Source organism: Saccopteryx leptura, chromosome 2 (genome assembly GCF_036850995.1).
Source record: "Saccopteryx leptura isolate mSacLep1 chromosome 2, mSacLep1_pri_phased_curated, whole genome shotgun sequence".
Classification (NCBI taxonomy): Eukaryota; Metazoa; Chordata; class Mammalia; order Chiroptera; family Emballonuridae; genus Saccopteryx; species Saccopteryx leptura.
The window spans coordinates 32378081-32401572 of NC_089504.1; the positions used below are offsets into that span (position 1 = coordinate 32378081).

Here is a 23492-nt window from a genome sequence, read left to right on the forward strand (position 1 = left end):
AAGCAATAATGGTAAACATAACTGCACTACCTAAAAAATACCTCAAAACACTTTGAAGAGAAAAAATACTATGAAAAATGAACACAGGATACTAAGCAACTGAGCTGACTTGTGAACAACAGAGAATTTAAATATATCATTTAGGCTGTCAACAACAGAACAGATACAGAAATGTCAGCAGTTTAGATTCATTTGTAAAACAGTATTTAGATGAACTGCTGACAAGGCAAAATACATTGAATTTTAAAATCCGAAAAGGAGATCTGACCTGTGAACAACAGTGACTCCAAATTAAACCAAAAAAATGCCAAAGTAAATTTACTCTTATCGTGAAGAAAAAGGCTCAAAATGTTTCTGGCATAAAATGAAGTAACTTCAGCATAAACAGTTATTACAGAGGCAAGTGGTAATCCTCACACATTTCTTCATATTTGTCCATATCCCTCAAATTTTTTACATCAAATGCTGCTTTTTTAACAACAACAAAAAACAAAGGTGTGGTGTTTCTTTTTCTTTTTTAAACCATGGTAAAGCAAGCTCAGAATACTTGTACAAAAGTGTGAGAAACTGAGCTAAGGCTGCAAACAATACCTGTCACAGTTTCTAAAGTCAGAAGGATATGTTAAGAACTTCAGAACCCAAAGAGACTTTTCAAAAAATGATGAAATAACTGGGCCATGAAAAATGTATGACACTGGTAAAAAAGAAATACATTCAAATAGTAGTAGCAAAGGATTAAAAATCATTTGATAAACTAAAAGCAAATGCTGAGAGAATTTTAAGACTTAAACAGAATTTCAAAGTGCATCAGAAGTAGGACAACTCCTAAGTGCCTCATATTCCCCCACCAGAGCAGCTAATAAGGAAACTAATAGTAGGAATAATGAAAATAATTTTTTTTTGAAAATAATTTTATTAAAACAGTATTTCACAATAAAAAAAAGGAGGGAGGAGGAGGAAGGGAGGAAATAGGATGACATTATCTCCCAATCCAGCTTAAAAGAAATTAAGAATTCAGTCAATTAAAGAAACCACAAATGTATATAGGGAAAACGAGGGATAAAAAAATATGAACTTAAAAGAACAAAGTTGGTTATAATACTTTTTTAAAAAAGAAAATTACAGAGAATGGCTACGATGTGGAGAAATTAGACCCATCAGACACTGTTGAAGAAAATAAAAAATGATGCAGGCACTCTGAAAAACTGTTTGGCAGTTCCTCAAAATGTTAAACACAGAGTTACCATGTGACCCAGTAATTCTACCCCTAGGTATAAACCCAAGAGAACTGAAAACATATGTAAATACAAAATCTTTACATGAATGTTCATAGCAGTATTATTCATAACAGCAAAAAAGTGAAAACATCCCAAATGCCCATCAGCTGATAAATGGATAAACAAAATGTGTGTATATATACACAAATACACACACACACACCTCCATGAAATAAAATATTATTCAGACACAAAAAGTAGTGAAATTCTGATATATGCTATAACACTGATGAACCTTGAAAGCATGCTGCTAAGTGAAAGAAGCCAATTACAAAAAGCTATATATTATATGACTCCACTCACAGGAAATGCCCACAATAGGCAAATATAGAGCAAAAGATAGTAAATTAGTGGTTGGCAGGGGAAATGGGGATTAGGGAGTGACTGCTAAACAATATGGTTTCTTTTGGGGAGGAAGAAATTCATGTTCTAAAACTGATGGTGGAAATAACAGCAAAACCTTGTGGCTACACTAAAAAATACTTGTTTGTACACTTTTTAAAATGATGACAAGATACTGGCTGGTTGGCTCAGTGGTAGAGTGTCGACCTGGCGTGTGGCTGTCTGGGGTTCCATTCCTGGTCAGGGCACACAGGAGGAGCGCCCATCTGCTTCTCCACCCCTCTCCCTTCTCTCTTTCTCTTTCTCTCTCTTTCCCCCTCTCCCTCTTCCCCTCCGGCAGCCATGGCTTGATTGGTTTGATAGTTTGAGCGCATTGGCCCTGGGCACTGAGGATGGCTCCATGGAAGCTTCACCTCGTGCTTAAACAGCTCAGTTGTGAGCATGACTCCAGATGGGCAGAGCATCGGCCCCAGACCCCAAGGGGTTGCCAGGTGGATCTTGGTTGGGGCACACGTGGGAATCTGTCTATCTCACTTGAAAAAGAAGGGGAAAAAATGATGACGATGATAACAACAATGATGATGATGGACAGTAGCATAAATATCCTAATTACTCCACTTAAACTTGACGGGTGAATGCCCATGAAAACAGAATGGTCTATATATATGTTGGGAACAAATCCTAACACTTAAAGACTAAAAGACAAACACAAATTCAAAAACAGATGGGCATCATTATGACTTCCGGAGATACCTTAAATCCAACTTACACAAAAATTAAAAGTACGACAAAAAAATGAAACAAGCTAAAATTGTTTTCATTTGTTTATATATAATATATATCTGGGAAAGTATATATGTCCTAAATAGAGCACCAAAAATGTAAGATAAACTGGAAAACTGTGAAAAAATATACCATTGTAATTGGAGGCTTCAATAGTTCTTTAACAGAAGATAAAAAAAAAAAAAACCACAAAGAAAAGTACAGAACTGGTATATTTTCAATGATTCCCCTGGCTTGGGGCCAACTTAGCTGAGTCAGGTTCAGAAAAAGAAAGCTTTAGATCAGTGGGAGTCAACCTGGTCTGTACCACCCACTAGTGGGCGTTCCAGCTTTCATTGTGGGCGGTAGAGGAGCAACCAAACCATAAATAAAAAGATAGATTTAACTAAAGTAAGTTGTTTTATAAAGATTTATTCTGCCAAACAGCAAAAATCTGACATAAAGTACTTGGTAAGTAATTATTATTATATGCTTTAACTTTATAAATCACCATTACTGTGGAACCAGTGGGCGGTTAGAAAATTTTACTACTAACAAGAGATACAAAAGTGGGCAGTAGGTATAAAAAGGTTTACTACCACTGCTTTAGATAGATAAACAATACAACCAATCTGGTAAAATCTTAACAACTGGGAAACCTGAAACTTTTCTCCAAGTTTGAAATTAATTCAAAATAAAAGATTTAGGTAAAATTAAGTTCTATAATTGGACTTAGAAGCCAAAGAAATAGTACTTTCTTTTCTAGGGTACAAGTATCTCTCACACAACTTGTTCTCATACTAGGACCCAAGCACACACCTAGCTTTAATACAAAAGCTAGAAATTCCATGACGGTCCCTTAGACCATAATGTGAAAAAACAAAATAAACTGTAAACACATCTAAATTCATGTATTATAATGATGAGAGGAATTTAAATTTTATCAGAAATACCTGAAGTAGAAAGAAAAAAGAAACATGATGATCTATTTCCCCCAAAAGAATTTAGAAAAAAATAAAAGTTGAAAAAGAGGAAGTACTAAAACTAAGATATAAAATTAATAAAGAAAAAATAGATATGATAACAACAGCACCAGAAAGAGTTTCAGGACAATGGTATAATCAGAGGTAGCAGGGTAGCTTTCCAGTACAAAGAGGTGGGAGGTGGATTCCAGGAAAGAGTAGAAAAGAACAGAGTCCAGTGGAAGTTGCAGGAGGGGGGTTGGGACAGGAAGGGTGGGCACTGCAGGAGTAAGGATGTCCATCCAACTTGGTGATTGTGAATGACAGGAATGAGGGAAGAAGTATACACCAATCCGACTCTCTTCCAAACAGGCTCTCTATCCCAAATTAAAAACATCACAAGTCAGCCCTCCTCCTTACAGCAGAGAGCCAGAAGCTGAAGGGGGAAAAGATGACAGGGAAGGCACATGGACAGCACTGGCTGATGCCTGCGACACAGAGATGAGAACCCAGTGTTGCCAATACCTCCACCTTTAGAAGGGAAGGCCAAACTCCAGATTTTTAAGTGAAACTTCTACATTTTTAATGGTTAATAATAACCAATGCAATTTTTAAAAAAACACTGTGCTGGCCAAACATATCCTCTTAGTTCCCCTCACTTCACCATGCTCTCAGTCTCCTCCCTCTGCCTTTCATCTTCAGCAATTCCAACTTTGCTTTCTAAAACCACTGCTACCAAATCCTTTAAAAGTCTCCCTTTGTCTTCAGAGCAAGTGCCAAACCTTCAGACCAGCCTCCACGGCTCCCACTAATGTGGTGGCAATGTGTGACTCATCTCCTGCCTAAATCCCCATTTCCCAGTGTCCCAAAATGTTCCCTTCACTGCCCCATCTTTGTGCCTTTTTATTTTTTTTATTTAGAAAATTAAATTTAATAGGGTAACATTGATCAATAAGAGTATATAGGCAAAGGTCTCAGGCAAATGTTTCCACAGCATTGTTGTGTACCCATCACCAAATGTCAAATCATTTTCCATCACCGTCTATTTGTCCCTCTTTCCTCCCTTCCCCCACCCCCCTCTCCTTTGTGCCTTTTCTAAGGCCAAATACTCTTCCCTACTTTCCTCAGTTTCTGCGTTCACTGAGTCATTAATTCATCCCACATACATTAAATATGTAAGGGATGCCTCGTTTTGTGCCAGACACTAACTAGGCACATTGGATACAGCAGTGAACAAAACAGACAAAACCCCCTGGCGTCCTGGAGCTACAGAGAGGAGACCTGAGGAACACATCGCACTGGAAAAGGTGCTCTGGAGCAGAAAAACAGGATAAAGGAAGACGAGGGGAGGAGAGGGGTAGAGGGGAGGAAGGTGGAAAGGGCTACAATTTTAGGGCATTATTTTGGAAGTGCTATTTAAACACCTGCAACAGCTGAAGGGCAAATAACTGGAACAAGAAGGTTCCAAGCAAAAGGACAGCAGCAAAGACCTCAGGCAAGTGTGCCTGGTGTTCTATGAGGCATTCCACTGCCTGGGAAGCCCAGTTCAAGTGTCACTAACTCAGGGAAAGTGTTTCTGATTCCTACAAATCAAAATGTCCCATTCTGCTGACACTGTATCAGAATCTTCCATAGGGCACCATGTACAGTGGAAGCCCTCTTTTCAAACATATACAGAACTAATGACTGAGAAATTTAATTTAAAAAAGTCAGGTAAAAAAGAAATCGTGTGGAAATGCTATGTACATATTTTAACCATTTTTAACCTCAAACAATAAATGCACATTTCTTTCCTCGTGTAGCACCAAAACTAGTTCTCCGAGCCTGGGGGTCACTTTCACAGCTAAACCACACCCACAATCCAGTAACTACATGTCCATTTCTTTTCCTTTAAAGTGGAACCGGGACTTTAAAAACTATCTGCAAAGTTTTCTGGAACCAGAATCCTTCCAGAGATTGACAGCATTTCTCCAAACTGCTTCAGTTGTCCTGACCACAATCTAACACACTGAGAGGCAATTCTTTCAGCCTCTTGCCCTTATCAAGCCTTTTCAACGCATTTCATAAAAACTCTTTCTGTATTCCTATCTAATCAATTTGAGTAATACTTATTAATTTATACTAATAAATACCCATGGTACATATAAGTTTGACAACAAACACAACTGACTTTCTTAGTAAGCAGAGAAATGTACTTACCAGTAGATCTTCTATCTGTGTACTATGGGACTCAGTTAGTATGGCTTAATTCAGATTGTTAAAATTACGCCAGAAAAGAATCCGAATAGACGTTTCTCCAAAAGAAACTTATATGGCCATTGGCATTGCCAGTAAGTACATGAAAATGTGCTCAACATCATTAGTCATTAGGGAAATGCAAATCAAGACCAAATTGATACACAACTTCACACCCCCTAGGATGACTATGATCAAAAAGACAGAAACAAGCATTGGAGAGGATGTGAAAAAATTAGGACCCTCAGACATTGCTAGTAAAAATGTAAAATAGTGCAGCCGCTTTGGGAAGCAGTTTGGCAGTTCCTTAAAATGTTAAGAGTTACCATGACCCAGCAATTCTACCCCTACATATATACCCAAGAAAATTGAAATCATATGTACACACAAAAACTTTACACGACTGTTCACAGCAGCATTATTTATAACAGCCAAAGAGTAGAAATAACTCAATGTCCATCAACTGATGAATGGATAAACAGACTGTTATCTGTTTATCCATTCAATAAATAATATCCATACAATGCGGTATTATTCAGCATAAAAAGGAATGAGGTTCTTATATATGCTACAACATGAAGAACCCTGAAAACATACTACACAGGCCACATATTGTATTATCCCATTAGTGTGCAATATCCAAAGCAGACAAATTCACAGAGATAAAAAGCAAAATAATTGTCAGGGGCTGGGGGGAGAAAGGGACCAGCAATGACTAGTAATAAGTATGGGGGTTTCTTTTGGGGGTGACGAAAATGCTCTGGAATTAGATAGTGGTGATGGTTGCGTAACCTTGTGAATATACTGAAAACATTAATTGCACAACTTAAAAACTGTCAGTGTTGTCAGTGTTCAATAAATGCTTATTGATGCAAGGGGAGAATGTTCAGATGTGTTAAATAGAAATTTCCACTGTATAGATAATATTTACATGAGGCTATTAACTGCTTCTTTTAGAAACACAAGGCCCTTAATGGCAGAGATGGCTTCTCATAACCAGTGTTTCCTGTAACATCTGGTATATTAGATTACACTAAACAGGTATTCAATCAAAGTTTACTAAATAAATTAATAAATATCCACATGTTATATATACCAAGGATCTAGAAGTGCCCCAACCAAGATTCCACGCTAATTAGGGAAAACTTACTTTTTATTCCCCATAATCCTGCATTGCCACTAACAAGGCACTTCTCTTCATCTAAAGTACATGCCATCCATTTATACTAGCCTTACCACCATACCAAAATCCAAAGGACATACTTCTAACATCCATGACATTTTTAAAACCTAGTTAGTCAGGCCCTGGCAAGTTGACTCCGTGGATAGAGCATCAGCCAGCGTATAGACCTCCTGAGTTCGATTCCCAGGAAGGCACACATGAAGCAACCATCTGCTTCTCTCCACCTCCCTCTACCCCTTCCACAGCCAGTGGCTAGATTGGTTACAGCCTCAGCCCTGGCCAGGCACTGTAGCTCAACTAGTCTCAGCACATCAGCCTCAGGCACTAAAAATAGCTGTTGATTTAAGCATCCTCCCCAGACAGGGGTCAATGAGTGGATCTCAGTCAACATGCCAGAGTCTGTCTCACTATCTCCCCTCCTCTCACTTAAAAAACAAAGAAAAACCAACCAAACAAACAAAAAACACCTAGTTAGTCCAAATTCTCTACCTTGTTTGTCACCAAACACGACCTAATGGTCTCTTAGTATGTTTTTCTACCTCTTTAACCACATTCCCTATGACAGAAACATCTCAAATATTTAGCTTCCTCCTCCTTCTCATGCTAGAACCAAAAAGGACTATTATCTTCACGATACAAATGAGAAAGAAATGTTAATGTCTAAGGTCATCTTTCTTCGAAGTTCATCTTTCTTTACATGAATCATGCATTTCCAAGTTCTTTTCTCTTTAGATAAAGAGGCAACTTTCTAATAAGTTAGATTTTAAAAGAATAAATATAAACAAAGCAGTAAGTATAAAGTCCAGAATGATTGGAGAGCTGAGGCAAGAGAACAATAAAAAAATAAAGAAAAAAGAAAGCTTGTTTAGAATACAAAGAGCTAAACGAAGGGCGCACTGCTTAGAGAAGATGATGTAATATCAAGGGATGACAGGGACAAGTGCAGACCCATTTAGCTGCTTCTTTGCTTTGGTTTTCTTCATCGAGGAGCATGATCTTCAAACTGGGAAGGGCAGAACTCTGATAAAAGGGAGCTAATATTTAAGTAAGTGGCATGGAGATGGAGAGCAGACAGTCATGGGGTACAGAGCTAGTTCAAGAATTTCCTTTCTGATCCAAACAGATCACACTCCATGATACTGAAAAACTTTTACATCTAACTGCTGATTATCTAAGCTATCTTGACAAGGATAAAAGAATATCTTCTCAATTTTCAAAATGGGAGAAATGTGAATCCAGAAAATAAAATCTGTGGGTAAACTTGCCATGTATCCCCTGAAAAATGCTAGAATGGGTAGAGTAAATAAGTGTTTGAACGTATAAGAAAGAAAAAGCCTTGCCTGACCTGTGGTGGCACAGTGGATAGGGACAGAGCATCGACCTGGAATGCTGAGGTCACTAGTTTAAAGCCTAGGGCTTGCTGGGTCAAGGCACATGCCAGAGGTAACTGCAGGTTGATGCTTCCCACTCCTTTCCCCCGACCCCCCACCTCTCTCTCTTTCTTCACTCTAAAATCAATAAATAAAATCTTAAAAAAAAGAAAGTGAGAGAGAAGGAAATAAAGAGCAAGAGAAAAAGAGAGAGAAGGAAGGAGGAAGGGAGGGAGCCACCATGGTGTCTTTATTAAGGTAGATTTCACAGTATTTGTTTTTTGATAGGATTACTAAAATGATAAAAGGGAGGATAATACACACTTATACATAACTGATTCTAACAAGACGATCTAACAGAATCTTTTCATGATAGGCTGGTAACAACTGGGAAAATGTTGAACAGCAGAAGCTCAAAAAATCTGTTAAACTCTACCAGGAAGATGTATGGAAGATGTACAGCTAGCTGGTTGAACATCTGGTTGATTAATGTGTCAACATCAAGCAATTTGGAAGAAAGTCTCTGGTAAAATATCATAGAATCCCATTTTGTCCATGATCTTGACAACTTCTATTAATTTAATAAAGTTATATACCAGCTCTACACATTTGCAAGGGCCACAAAGCTGTGAGTGACCCCATCACACACAGCCTGACAGATCAGGCTGCAGAAAGGTCAGAGTAAGCTGATTTAGGGTCCAAAACCAAATATGAAAATCAACCAAGAGTAAAGGCCAGCATTTAGATTTTAAAACTTAAAAACATAAAGGAGAAAATGTGGCAAATACCTGGGTAATAAAAGCTACAAAAAGAACCTAATCTCAAGATGTGTTAATAGATACGTATGTCCAGACCCAATTACTCTCATTTTCCAATTAATCAACTTAAAAATTTTTTCCATATGAATCATCCCCAGATCTTCACCTTAACAAAAATCTACAAATGACATTTAAGTAAAACTCTAGCTTTAGACTCAGTTATTCAAGTGTATCTTAGCATTAGAAAACATTTTATTTGATCAGCCTAATTTACTGACATTTATATCAATATATCCTTAAAGAAGGCTCAGATATTATTAAATCCAAGTCCTTCTTTTGATAGAAAAGTAAGAAAAATTAAGTAATTTGCCCCAAATAACACAGCTGCTTAGCAAGGGCCATGATCCCCAAATCAGTCCTCTTTTCCCTCATCATATGGGTTTCTGGCCCTCTATGTCCTTTCTTAAAATTTGTACGCACTGGAGTTGGAAACAGACACAAAAACATATATCAACACTGTATTTGCTAAGGAAAAATTAGCTTAGCAAGAACCACAGTACATTAACGCATAAAATATTTTTATTTTTTTACAGAGACAGAGAGAGTGTCAGACAGAGGGATAGATAGGGACAGACAGACAGGAACGGAGGGAGATAAGAAGCATCAATCATTAGTTTTTCGTTGCGACATCTTAGTTGTTCACTGATTTGCTTTCTCATATGTGCCTTGACCTCGGGCCTTCAGCAGACCGAGTAACCCCTTGTTCGAGCCAGCAACCTTGGGTCCAAGCTGGTGAGCTTTTTGCTCAAACCAGATGAGCGCCTGCTCAAGCTGGCGACCTTGGGGTCTTGAACCTGGGTCCTCCGCATCCCAGTCCAACACGCTATCCACTGTGCCACTGCCTGGTCAGGCGCATAAAATATTTTGACATGGTATGATCACTTACAAGTTTGAGAAACAATGTGTTACCAAAAGGCACTCTAAAAATACAAATGGTTTTTATTCTCAACCATTAGTGTGTGATTATTTATTAAAGCATTATCCCATATCCCATTTAATATTAGAAAAATAAAGTAAAAGTTATTACATAGGTGGAAAAGCTTTTAATAGACATGCCATTGTTTACTATGTTCAAAATCCTGCCCCCATCATAAAACCATTACAAAAATTATTAAAAGATTTTAGACCTTCAAACTAAACAGCAGGCCAAAGGTTTTCTTCATTTTTTAGGGTTGCATAAGAGTCTGTGCTAAAGCCCTTTACCTTCCTTCTCACTCCTCCAGAAACAAAGCCCCTTTAATAGCCCAAAGGTACAAAGGTTCTGTGGCAGGCAAGCCAGCAGATCCCCAGCGGCCTCATGTCCATTCTCCCCTTTCCCCTCCTCCTCCCTCTTGTCCTCCTCCTCCCCCCCCCGCCCCCGCCCCAGCCTCTTGTCCCACCCCCTTAGTTTAAAGAAGACAAATGGAGAATTGAGAATTGATAAAGGGGGAAGTTAGCAAGGCTGTGGCTTATGATCACTAGCATCTGCTAGGCCAGCTCCAGGAGGACCCACCCACCCCTAAATGAGACCTGGATGTCTCTCCTAGCCCCGGGGCTCCTCTGGGACCCCTTTTGAAAGGAAAAGGGAACTTTACTGTCTGAATACCCTCTTCCCCAGTCTCATCCATTAGAGCCCCCGCAAGCTCTTTGTTTCCAACAGCTGGGGGGGGGGGGTAGGCGGCCTCAGAGTGAGGGGAGAGGTCACTCCCTAACTCCCGTTGCTGCCAATCTTCAGGTCCTCCTGCAAAACATACAAACACACATACAGGATCATTCCCTTGTTCCTCACCACCTTAATAACCCAGGGTTACAACTTGCTAAACCAGGCACTCCCTGAAAGCTAATTACCTCTTATTCAAACCCTACACAGGATGACACCCTAATTTCTTCCTTCTGAGTCGACACAAGGGATTCACTCCAGGACCCCCATCTTTCCCACTCAATGCACATACTAGGGCATATCCATGAGCCCCAAGCTTCACCCATATACAACACAAAAACCTAGGGTCACTTCCTGGGCCCCAAAAGTATTCCCTGCCCGGATTCACGGACCTGGGGTCACACCAACCCCCTAGCGCGCCCACCTCTGCACCCAAAGGACATACATACACACACACACACACACACACACACACACACACACAAAACACACACACACACACAAAACACACACACACACACTGACTCTACATCGCCAATCTTCGTCCTCTGCGCCTCCCGTTCCTTTTACTCAAGCCACCGCTTCGAGACCCCAGTGTCCTAAGGAAGAACCTCTCCAGCACATGGTCATTTCCCCCGGCCCTTGGCGTCGGACCCCCGAGTCCTCGCCATCACACACACACACACACACACACACACACACACACACACACGTACACACAATCCCTATTTGGGGTTTTACGCCCTCCCCTGAGCCTTCATCAACACAAACACGCGCTCCCGCGTGCACACCCACGATCGCACCGGGAGCCCCAGCCGGCTACCTCCGCCTTGCTGGGTCCCGGCCTCACCATCTCTCAACACGCCGGGCCACCCTCGCCCAGCGACTCGACACACATGGACGCACGCACGGCCACTCCCCATCCCCAACGCCGGTCCCCAAGCCCGCACGGCTCGCTTGCGCTCTGCCCTCCGCCCTCGACCGCCCTCGGGCCCCGCTCCCCGGGACCCCCACGCCGGGGCCTTTCCCAGCCAGCCAGGCGGCGGGGACCCGGAGGAAGGGGACGCAGCGCAGGAGGGAGGGGCCGCAGGGGCAGGCTCCGGCCGGTCCTACCTGAGCAGTTGATGCTCTTGCCTTTGCCGCCGGGACACTCCCCGCCGCCACCCGCGGGCTGGTTGGACGCGCGGCTCCCGGGCAGAGAGAAGGCGAAGAGTAAAAGCACCGACGTGTAGCAGCAGAAGGCGAGCGGGGGCGCGGCAGGCAGCCGGAGCGGCGCCTCAGCGGCCGCGGCGCCCATGGCTGGCGCCCCTGGACGGCGGGAAGCGCAGGGAGCCGCAGGCCCGGGGCATCCAGCCGCGCGCCGGGAGCCCCGCCGCTGCCTCGGCGCCTCCTAGCAGCCGCGCCGCTGCGCCCGGGCGCAGCCCTTCAGCATCGCCGTCCCACCCGCAGCGCCCGCCAGGCCCCGGCCCGCCGCGCACGGGACAGAGTCGGAGGGTCGGGGCGCGTGCGAGGGTCGCGGGCGCGCGAGGGTGCGCGCGAGGGTGCGAGCTCGCGTAGGGGAGACCGAGGCTGGGGGAGCGAGCGGGCGCGCGCACGGCGGGCGAAGGTCGCGGGGGCGAGCCAAGCCCCTCACTCGCCTCCTCTTCTTCCCTTTGTGTCCGCGGCCGTCGCCTCCGCGTCACAAAGACCCCGGCCCGCCCGGTGAGGGGCGCGTGACAGAGCCGCCGGCGGGAGGGGTGGCTGCGACCCCGCCCCGCGCACACCCCCTGCGCCCGCGCCGGCAGCTCCGCCCCCGCCCGTGGCCGGCGCCGCCTCCGGGGGAGCTATTGTTCCTGCGGCTGGGCGGGAGCGCAGGGCGGGGGTCGCGACCACCCTGCGGTCCGACCGCGGTGGGCTGGCCAGCCCGGGGTTGCCCGGTAGGCATTACCCTAACAGGCAGCTTTGCCGGCCTTTGTAAGCGTTTTTGAAGCCTTTCCTTAGCCCAGCAGCTGGATGGGAAAGAAAGGCAAGTAGTCTCTTATACCGTATATCTATTTTCTAGGTGAGCAAAGTTAGCCCTGAAAAGGTAAAGGTGACTTGTCCAAGGTCACAGACCCTGAAATGGGTCCTCCAGAATTAGAACCCAAGTTCTGACTCCAGCTATGTAATTCTTAGAGATGGGGGTAAATGGCTAAATTTCTAGGATCCTCATTCCAACTCCATTTCTACATACACTAACTTAATTTAAAATATTGTTTTAAAGTAAGGGATACAGTGAAAAAATAAAAGGGAGTTACTAGAGTCAAGCGGCCAAATTACTAAAATCAAGTAGGTTAAAATATGAGAAAATAATTCTGTTCTTGTTTTAACTAGCCTGGGAACTTAAACTTTTCTGAACTTTCTAGTCTTGCATAGGGATATACATCAAACCACCAGATAATCCTCTGGTAACCAACTGAAGAACTAAGGAAAGAATGGTCATGTATCCAGAATGTCACATAACCTGACATCCATTATGCAGACCACTGGTCATCAGCAACAACTTTCCACTGGTGCGCCACAAGAATTTTCAAAACATGCAATGCAATACCTGACTAGTCAGGGGCACTGACCTCTTTTCCCTTAGATTGCCAAATAAAAAAATGACAACAGCCAACACAACAGTAGCCATCCAGTATGAACGAATCAAAATTATACCTTTGTGTGTCAGGTCAGCAAAAAAAAAAAAAAAAAAAAATTTTTTTTTTTTGGTGTGCCCAAAATTTTAGTAGTTTATGTGTGCCTCAAGATGAAATGGTTGAAAATTGCTGATTTAGAGAATTATTATCTAAGACCAACTCAGAACTGTTTCTTCTCAAGAATGTACTTTCTATTATAAGAACTCTCAGCTTGCCCTGGCCGGTTGGCTCAGCGGTAGAGTGTCGGCCTGGCATGCGGGGGACCCAGGTTCGATTCCCGGCCAGGGCACATAGGAGAAGCGCCCATTTGCTTCTCCATCCCCACCCCCTCCTTCCTCTCTGTCTCTTTCTTCCCCTCCCACAGCCAAGGCTCCATTGGAGCAAAGATGGCCTGGGCGCTGGGGATGGCTCCTTGGCCTCTGCCCCAGGCGCTAGAGTGGCTCTGGTCGCAGCAGAGCGACGCCCCGGAGGGGCAGAGCATCGCCCCCTGGTGGGCAGAGCATCGCCCCTGGTGGGCGTGCTGGGTGGATCCCGGTTGGTGGGCGCATGCGGGAGTCTGTCTGACTGTCTCTCCCGGTTTCCAGCTTAAGAAAAATACAAAAAAAAAAAAAAAAAAAGAACTCTCAGCTTTTCTTTCTTTGGAACACTGGTATTGGCTAGTTGTGTTTACTGTTTGGAAACCATAAGAACCTTGAATAAATCTTTATCATTTATTTCTAGCCAAAGCCACCTGATTTCATTTTTGCTGTGTCAACAAAAGATTCCATAATAAGAGCTAATAGAGAGAGAGGATTTGCTATATACTAGACCTAGATAAAGCTCTTTACCTGCCTGCGCTCCAATTCTTTTTTAGTCCTACAGGGGAGTTTTCATTCTCCTCCCAGTTTTACAGGTGAGGAAGTTGGGACTCAAGAGAGGTAAAGATATCTGACTCCCAATCCAGTGCTCTTCCTATGCCATGATAAGTGAGACCCAGCGAAGATTATGGGGAAAATTCATAGGCGGATTTAACAGCAGGCGCACTGGGCGAATGCCCTGAGCCCCAACTTCTGGAGGGCCCCACAAACCCCCAACTTTACACTTTTTTCTAATGTGCAATTTTAACATTAATAGTACATAATATTTTTTATTTAAAAATATGGTTAACATGTATTTTTATTTTCCCTGTCTCTCTCTCTCTCTTTTTTAATTTTTTATTTTTTGGGGGGGGAGGGAGACGGAGGGGGGGGAGACAGGGAGGGGGGAGGAGCTGGAGGCATCAGCTCCCATATGTGCCTTGACCAGGCAAGCCCAGGGTTTCGAACCGGCAACCTCAGCATTTCCAGGTCGACGCTTTATCTACTGCGCCACCACAGGTCAGGCCCTCTCTCTCTTTTTTTTTAAGGGGCCCAATATTTTCTTCTGTGCCCGGGGCCTCAATCAACCTTAATCTGCCTCTGGGCAAATTGTTTTAAAGATTTGTGCCCTTTTTATTCTCTTATACTGCCTCTAGCCTCAAAAGGATTTTATTTTTAATTTTTTTTCAACATTTATTTATTGATTTTAGTGAGGAAGAGAAAAAGAGACAGAAACATCAATCCATTCCTGCATGTGCCCTGACCAGGAATTGAACCAGCAACCTCTGTGCTTCAGGCCAATGCTTTAACCAACCGAGTTATCCAGCCAGGGCTCAGAAGAAATTTTTTTAATCTCATTGAAAAACTGATAAATTTTACTCAAAACAATTTTAAACATGTGAAAAGTCACCACAAGCAAAGCCACATTAGGGAAAATATATTCAGTGTAAATAATAGACAATACACTTAATATAAAGAACCCTAATATAAATCAAGAAGAAAACGACAACAGAAAAGTGGGAAGCTGTATTTTATGTCTTATTTAACTTTTTTTTTTTTTTTTCATTTTTTTTTTTTTCTTCATTTTTCTGAAGCTGGAAATGGGGAGAGACAGTCAGACAGACTCCCGCATGCGCCCGACCGGGATCCACCCGGCACGCCCACCATGGGGCGAAGCTCTGCCCACCAGGGGACGATGCTCTGCCCATCCTGGGCGTCGCCATGTTGCGACCAGAGCCACTCTAGCGCCTGAGGCAGAGGCCACAGAGCCATCCCCAGCGCCCAGGCCATCTTTGCTCCAATGGAGCCTTGGCTGCGGGAGGGGAAGAGAGAGACAGAGAGGAAAGCGCGGCGGAGGGGTGGAGAAGCAAATGGGCGCTTCTCCTGTGTGCCCTGGCCGGGAATCGAACCCAGGTCCTCCGCACGCTAGGCCGACGCTCTACCGCTGAGCCAACCGGCCAGGGCTTATGTCTTATTTAAAATACAGACAACAAATATATAAAAAGATATTTAAACCCTCATAATAAGAAGCAAATTAAAACCACAAGGGTTTTTTTTTTTCTGTAGATGATTAAGAACAGTTAAAAAAATTGACAAAACCTAGCTCTATTAATTTATACATTTTGGGAGGGCAATGCAACCATGTATGACAAAAACCTTTAAACTGTGTTTACCCTTTAATCCAATTCCACATGTTGAAATTTATCTTAAAGAAATAATTGGACCAGTACACAAAATGTATATATGAATGTTCAGCACTGCCTTTTTATAATAGTAAATATATTCTAAATGTCCATCCATGTAAAATAAAATATGGTGCCTCTTTGTACATTGAACTATCATGCAGCTTTAACAATGATGATTAGGTTAGTGGTTATGGACACAGAGAAAAGCAGGTTGCTAATGAATAGGTATAAGAAAATCCTATGGTCAAGAAAACTATTTTTTTAAATATCCATGTGTGTGTACACATCCACAGGAAAATTCAAGAAGAATATACAGTAATATATTAATAGTGATTATTTCTGAAAGCTGGGTTTATGACTGATAACATACTTGTCCTTTATATTTATATTTTTCTGTGTTGTCTGAAATTTTTTCAACGTGTTTTTATTGTTATATTTTTAAAAGCTCTTTCCTTTTAAATTATACTTTCATGATGCTTTTTATGTAAATTCACATTTTTAACATTTTATTAAGATTTGCCCCAGACCTCTAACCTATAAGCAATGGCATGGCATGTGTTACAACTGAAATTCAACTTCTGACCTTTGAATCAGGTATGATCCTAGGTTGCTGACTGCTCAGCCACAGCTGAGGGCTCCTCCCCAGGCCACTCCTCTGGCAAGCTTCTCTAGTGAGCTTGACCTCCCTGTGCTTCTTTCCTGCCCTGTGTCTTGGCTCTCCCAGACTCAGTATTTTCATTTGCCTGTTAACCATAGCCAAGACAGAAATACTAAGAAGAAACGATCTTAAATAAAAAGCAAAAACTTGGCCTGACCTATGGTGGCGCAGTGGATAAAGCATCGACCTGGAAATGCTGAGGTCGCCGGTTCAAAACCCTGGGCTTGCCTGGTCAAGGCACATATGGGAGTTGATACTTCCAGCTCCTCCCCCCTTCTCTCTCTCTGTCTCTCTCCTCTCTATATGAATAAATTTTTTTTAAAAAGCAAAAACTCTGTGGCTGTAGATCACAAATTAATTTTCATCTGCATCTTTTTCCAAATTAGGTTTAAAAAATTGAACACAGATTTCTCAAAAGTTTTCAAAAACTGAAAAGCACTCTACTTCAGACCCAGGATATTTCCGATGTCAATTATCCAGTCTCAGAGAGGAAAAAAGACTTGTTAAGTGGTCATCTAATACAACCCCCCATCACATGCTTTAATATTGGTAACCCCAAAATGTCAGAGAGCAAAGAGTATGGGACTTGCTACATAAAACTACTCAGAGTGTTCTAAAGAATGTAGATTTCTGAACACCACTCCAGTCATTCTGGGGGAAATTCAAGTGCCCCTTATTTATATTAAAGTTCTATAAGTAACTCAGATATACTGCTAGTTGGAAAACACTGCCCTAACCTTGATCAGTTAGTTATTGTTCCTTAACAAACAACCACAAAATGTCAGCTGTGTGCCACAATAAACATTCCTTTCCTAGAGGTCTGAGCATTGACTAATGTAGGCTAGGCTTGGCTGAATGGTTCTGCTTCAACCTGGGCTTGACTTCTGTGTGCAGGTTGAGTTCCAATCTGCTCCAGTAGTATTCATTTTGGGGCCTGACTGACGGGGCAGAAACTGTCAAGGGGGAATTCTTCCTTTGTTTTTTAAATTTATTTTCCAATTGCAGTGAACGTTCAGTAGTAATCTGTATTACTTTCAGGTGTACAGCATAGTGATTAGACAAGCATATACTTTACAAATGATCCCTCCAGTATTTCAAATACCCACCTGGAACCACACGTAGTTATTACAATATTATTGACTATATTCCCTATGCTGTATTTTTACATCCCCATGACTGTTTTGTAACCACCAATCTGTACTTCTTAATCCGTTCACCTTTTTCACCCAGCCCCGACCTCCTCCCTTCTGGCAACCATCAGTCTGTTTTCAACATCTAAGAGTCTGCTTCTATTTTGTTTGTTTATTTTGTTCTTTAGATTCTCCATGTAAGTGAAATTATATGGTGTTTGTCTTTCTCTATCTGACTCATTTCACTTAGCATAACACCCTCTGGGTTCATCAGGGGAAAACCTTATGAAGATGGCATTGGTCCCAGGGGACATGCCCAACTGTACAAATACTTTTCACACCCCTGCTTGTACATGTCTGCTAACATCCAACTGATTAAAGCAGCTCTCGTAGCTGAACTCAAAGACAAGGGGTAGGGAAGTCTATTCTTCTTAATAAAGTGAGTGAGACAGAGTGAATATACGAGTATTTTTGAACAATAACCTATCAGAAAGAAATCCTATAATAGAACACTATTAGTTATGCTCTGCAGAATGTCTTTAGTTCCAAGCAACATAAAACCCAAACCAAATTAGACAAGAAATTGACTTAGCTATTTTTAAAAAGCCACAGGTAGTGCCTTCTCGTATGAGTTAGTTTTTGTCCTCAATAAAGCTCCATTCATGGGAAACATTGCGTTCCTTCAAGAAATCATTGTGGGCACGCACTGCATGCTAGGCACCACGGCAGCCTCTGGGGGCAAGAGATTGTCCTGCCTCAATGTCTGGGGGTCAGGGGGCACATCTGAAAATTAACAATTACAACTCACTGTGATAAACACTATATCAAAATGGGAGTGGGGGGGGGTAGGAGGGAGTAATAAACAGCAAATCCTATACCACACTCCCAGCCCAGACAAAAGTCTGGCTTTTCTGGACCTCCTGCTGGAGGGTCTAGCTGCATAATGGAGCCCTGCTAAACAGTAATGAGACAGTTTGGGACCAATAAATTGGCCCTGGTAGGAGAGAGTCACAGCACTTGAGCACGGTCCAGAAACACTGAAATAATTCATGGCGCAGCACTGGTGTAAGCCTGGGATTGACCTCTGACCTGGCGTGAGCTATTGGACCTCACTTCCTAGAAAGAGGCATCTTTAAAAAGAAACAAAAAGCGCGAATAAAGACATTCATTCATTCAGTAATTTTTTATTGAAGGCCCACTACTAATCCCTGGAAATACAATGATGAGCATAACAGACCTCCTAATGAAGTTTACAGTCAAATATTAATCAAACAATTATGCAAATAAAAGTAAAATTGCAACAGTATTGATAAATGCTATGAAGGGGAAGATCAGAGGGTGTGCCTGTTAGAGTAACACCTGTGCTAAGATCAGAAGGGTGAAAAGAAATTAACCAAGCAAAGAGGAGGTATTCCAGGCAGAGGGAATATCATAAGCAAATGACCTGTGAGTACAAGGGTCCGAGTGCCAGCCAGTGTAGTAAGGACAGAGATCAAGATCAACTTGTTTTAAAGTTCATTCACTGATTCAACAAATAGTTACTCAGCACCTATTATATATATATATGATTTAGGCACTGTTAGATGCAGAGAAACAGTGGCAAACAAAGCAAAGTCCCTGCTTCTCATAGAACTTCTAGTAGGGGAGACCCATTATGGGATCAATAATAATATTGGTGGGAGAGAATAATTGTTGGATCGAGCCATAACGATAGTAACTATAATTACTAATACTGAAGACCTGCTACATCCCAGGAACTGCCAGGAATTTCATATTTGTTATCATTAATCTTCCAACCCATCCAGTTGGTAGGTATTACTTCCATTTTATAGATGAGGAAATTAAGACTCGTAAATTTAAGCAACCTACCCAAACCACAAAGCTAGAAAGTTGAAGTTACTTGATTCCATCTGACTCCAAAGCCTTACCACACCACTAGCATGAATAGGTGAAGTATCATCACCTGATACAAAATGAGGCAAAGATTGGCACCAATAAGACTGCAGCCACCAAGGAGTGTGCAAGAGCTATGCTGAGCCCCCTGCCAACGTAGCAGGAGACTTTCGTGGAGGCTTCTTGTGATTGTATGTGGGGATTATTGTGATTGCATTGCTTGTAATTACAACTCCAGCTGAAGGCACTAGTATCGCTACCCACATCTCCTTGCTGGTCCTCAATCACATAAATGTGAAGCAGCCAAGGAGCCGAAGATCACCGATATCTGAATACAAAATGCTAAGGGATTGCAGAGAGGTAGCCTCACTCTGCCTGGAGGAGAATAGGCTTCACCACTATCATTCTGTCAATTTGAAAGACTTCTCACCCAAACAGTCCCTGTGAGTGGGTAGAGAAACCGAGGACGCATGTCTGGGTTTTTCCTGCAGGTCTTGTCATTTGATTGTTCAGGACCGCTCTGAATACAGAATGAAGATATTTCTCCACCTTTCAGCAAATGGAAATTTTCAGCTTCAATTCAAAAATTTCTCCAAGGGTCTAACTCATAAAGGACTCTACCAAGGAAATAGCTTCCCTGATAAAAACAATCACACGTAAATGGCAAGAGGTATATCATCGTAGTTAAGGGTGTAAGCTCTGGAACTGAACCATCTGGTTGTGCATCTGATCTCTGCCACTTGCTAGCTCTATGACCTTGGGAAAGTTACTTAACTTCTCTATGCTTCAGCTTCATAATCTGTAACATAGACATAAAAATGTTAACTATGTCATAGAGTTGTTGTAAGGATAAAATGGGTGTGTATAGGTAAAGTGCTTAGAACCAGGTATAGTATATTGTAAGTACTCCATAAATAATCAGCTAGAAGTAATAGTGGCATAGTAAGCACATAATAAGTGGAGCTATTATTAGTAACAGTAGCCATTAACTGCATGCACATGCTAGGCTAAGAACTCCACGTGGATTATCTAATTAATGCTCCCAAAAACCTAATGGGGAGGGTGCTATTATTATCCTCATTCTGTAGATGAGAAAACTAAGATTGGGAGAGGTTAAGTAATGTGCCAGAGGTTACACAGTGAGTGGGCAGCAGAATTGGGACTCAAATTGAGGTCTCTCTGACTCTAAAACAAAATCAAGGAGTGAAATTCAGCAGTCGAAAGTGCTTACCTGAGCTGTCTGGCTACTAGAGACACCTGCAGGAGGGCAGCCTTGTACTAGCAAGGACAGCCAAACCACTGGGAGGAAAAGTTGTGACAAATAGCCAGGTGGGTCAAAGGGAAGTACATGAAGTTATAACCTCAAGTTTCAATTCAAAAATGAGAATGGCATCCACTGATTTAAGAATTATGAAAGAGGCCCTGGCTGGTTGGCTCACTGGTAGAGTGTCAGCCTGGCATGTGGGTGTTCTGGGTTCAATTCCCATTCAGGGCACACAGGAAAAGTGCCCATCTGCTTCTCTACTTCTCTTGCTCTGGCTTCTCTCTCTCTCTCTCTCTCTCTCTCTCTCTCTCTCTCTCTCTTTGATCCCCTCCTGCAGCCCTGGCTTAATTGGAGCAAGCTGGGCCGGGGTGCTGAGGATGGCTCCATGGTGCTAAGAAGAGCTCGGTTGCTGAGCAATGGAGCAGTGGTCCCAGATGGGCAGAGCATCGCCACCTAGTGGGCTTGCTGGGTGGATCCCGGTCTGGGCACATGCAGGAGTCTGTCTCTGCCTCCCCTCCTCTCACTGAGTAAAAGAGAAAACATTGTGAAAGAGAAATAAAGCAAGGAGCCAAGTACGTGGAGAAATTAGAGTCAAATGAAGCTAAATAGTTATATTTTGCCACTGCATGTATTTAAGTATGTCAGCTTGTCTCTGTATGTATGCATATGTATCAAACATATGTCATTTGCCTGTGTGTGTATATATGTAATGAGTGTATCAGCTTGCCTCTGTACATATGCATAAGTGCCAAGCATATGTCATTTTACACTGTGTACATATGTAAGGAATGAGCATATATCAGGTTGCCTCTGTGAGAGTGTGTATGCATGCATATTTGAGTGTGACAGCTGGGCCTCGTGTTTGTACCTGCACACTCACATGTGTGTATCCATGCACACATTACTATATATAGCAACTGACCTATACAGCATTCATTCAACATTCATCTAACAGTATTTATGTTACATGCCAAGCAACCGTGTTAGCCAGTGAGGGTGGAGAGGTGAATAATATAGACACAGTTTCTGTCCTACAAAGAGGAAGTCAGACTTTAAACAATCATTTACAATTGTGAAGGGTTTTATGAAGGATGTGTGAAAGCATCAGACAGTGACTCCCTAATATGCCAGGGGCTGGAAGTATTAAGGAAACATCCCCAAAGAAGTAATATTCAAGCTAAGGCTGAAAGACCGATGAAGAGTTAGAAGGGGGTAGAAGGGAAACAGTATTCTATAGAGAAAGCTCCACATGTAAAAATGAAATAAAGAGGCCTGACCTGTGGTGGCGCAGTGGATAAAGCGTCGACCTGGAAATGCTGAGGTCGCCGGTTCGAAACCCTGGGTTTGCCTGGTCAAGGCACATATGGGAGTTGATGCTTCCAGCTCCTCCCCCCTTCTCTCTCTCTGTCTCTCCTCTTTCTCTCTCTCTCTCTCTCTCTCTCTCTGTATCTCCCTCTCCTCTCTAAAATGAATAAATTTTAAAAAATGAAATAAAGAATGTAGAAAGAAACGGAGAAAAGGCAACTGTGGCTGAACCCTGGAGAATGAAGAGGCGACTCACACAAGGAACGAAGCTGGAGACTCCAGGAAGCAAGGGCCAGTCATACACGGCCTTTTAGACCAGAAGACAGATTCAGACTTGATCCTAAGATTATAAACAGGGACTACCCTGCTGAGAATTGTGTTTTTTAAAGATCATTTGATTAAATGTGTGTTTGTACATGCACATAATGTATATTAATTATATCTCAATGAAAGTGCTAAAAAAATCACTTGGGCTGCCGTGTGCAGAAGGAACCTGCAAGGTAAAACACGCCCAGGGAACCCGTGGGGAGGGAGTGCAGTGGTCCAGGTGAGCGATGAGTCTGCTTCTGACTGGGGAAAATGGGGGCAAGTAGCTTCATTAGACAGATGAAGAAGGTAAAATCAATACAATTTGGTGACTGACTAGAAGTGGGAGGTGAGAGACAGAAAAATGTCAAGCCAGGGCTATCCCCAGGTTCAGCGGCAGTTAATAAAATATCTATCTCTGGAGACAAAGCAGGTTTGGAAAGAGGTTAAGTTCAGTTATAGGCATATTGAGTTTGAGAGGCCAGTGAGGCACCTGTCCCAATCCGTCCAGTAGCAGTTGGATTTTTAGGTCTGGTGGTGTAAGTATGGGAGTTATCAGAGGATAAATTAAATGAAGTCATGGAAGTGGGTGTGGGACTTAATGAGATACTATAAAATTAGAGGAGAAGAGAGCCTAAGCTGAAGCCCTGAGGAATTCCGGCGGAGAGAACAATGAAGGAACTACCAGAAAATTGAAAACAAGGAACAAAAAAATAAATAAATGAAATTAAAAAACCAACGGACAAAAGTGTTTCAAAAAGCAGGACAAGGGCCCTGGCTGGTTGGCTCAGCGGTAGAATGTCAGCCTGGCATGTGGATGTCCATGTTTGATTCCCAGTCAGGGCACAGAGGATAAGCACCCATCTGCTTCTCCACCCACCCACCGCCCTTCCTTTCCTGCAGCCATGGCTCGATTGGAGCAAGTTTGCCCTGAGCGCTGAGGAAAGATAGCTCCATGGCTTCCGACTCAGGTACTAATAGGAGCTTGGTTGCTGAGCAACAGAGCAACGCCCCAGATGGGCAGAGCATTGCCACCTACTGGGCTTGCCACATGGATCCTGGTCTGGGCACATGCTGGAGTCTGTCTCCCTGCCTTCCCTCCTCTCACTGAATTAAAAAAGGGGGGGGGGGCATGACATGGTCAACTGGTCAAATGCTGCTGAGCAGTCA

At 42.7% G+C, this 23492-nt stretch overlaps 1 protein-coding gene across 1 annotated transcript in view; it reads right to left on the reverse strand.

The window, feature by feature from the left end:
- Window positions 1–12329, reverse strand: part of TMEFF1 (transmembrane protein with EGF like and two follistatin like domains 1) — a 91973-nt gene extending 79644 nt beyond the window's left edge. Inside the window, exon 1 of the mRNA XM_066367545.1 lies at window positions 11702–12329. Coding sequence (XP_066223642.1) covers window positions 11702–11885 — 184 coding nt within the window. The 5' untranslated portion in view covers window positions 11886–12329. The remainder of the gene's footprint in view (window positions 1–11701) is intronic.
- Window positions 12330–23492: the final 11163 nt, after the last annotated feature.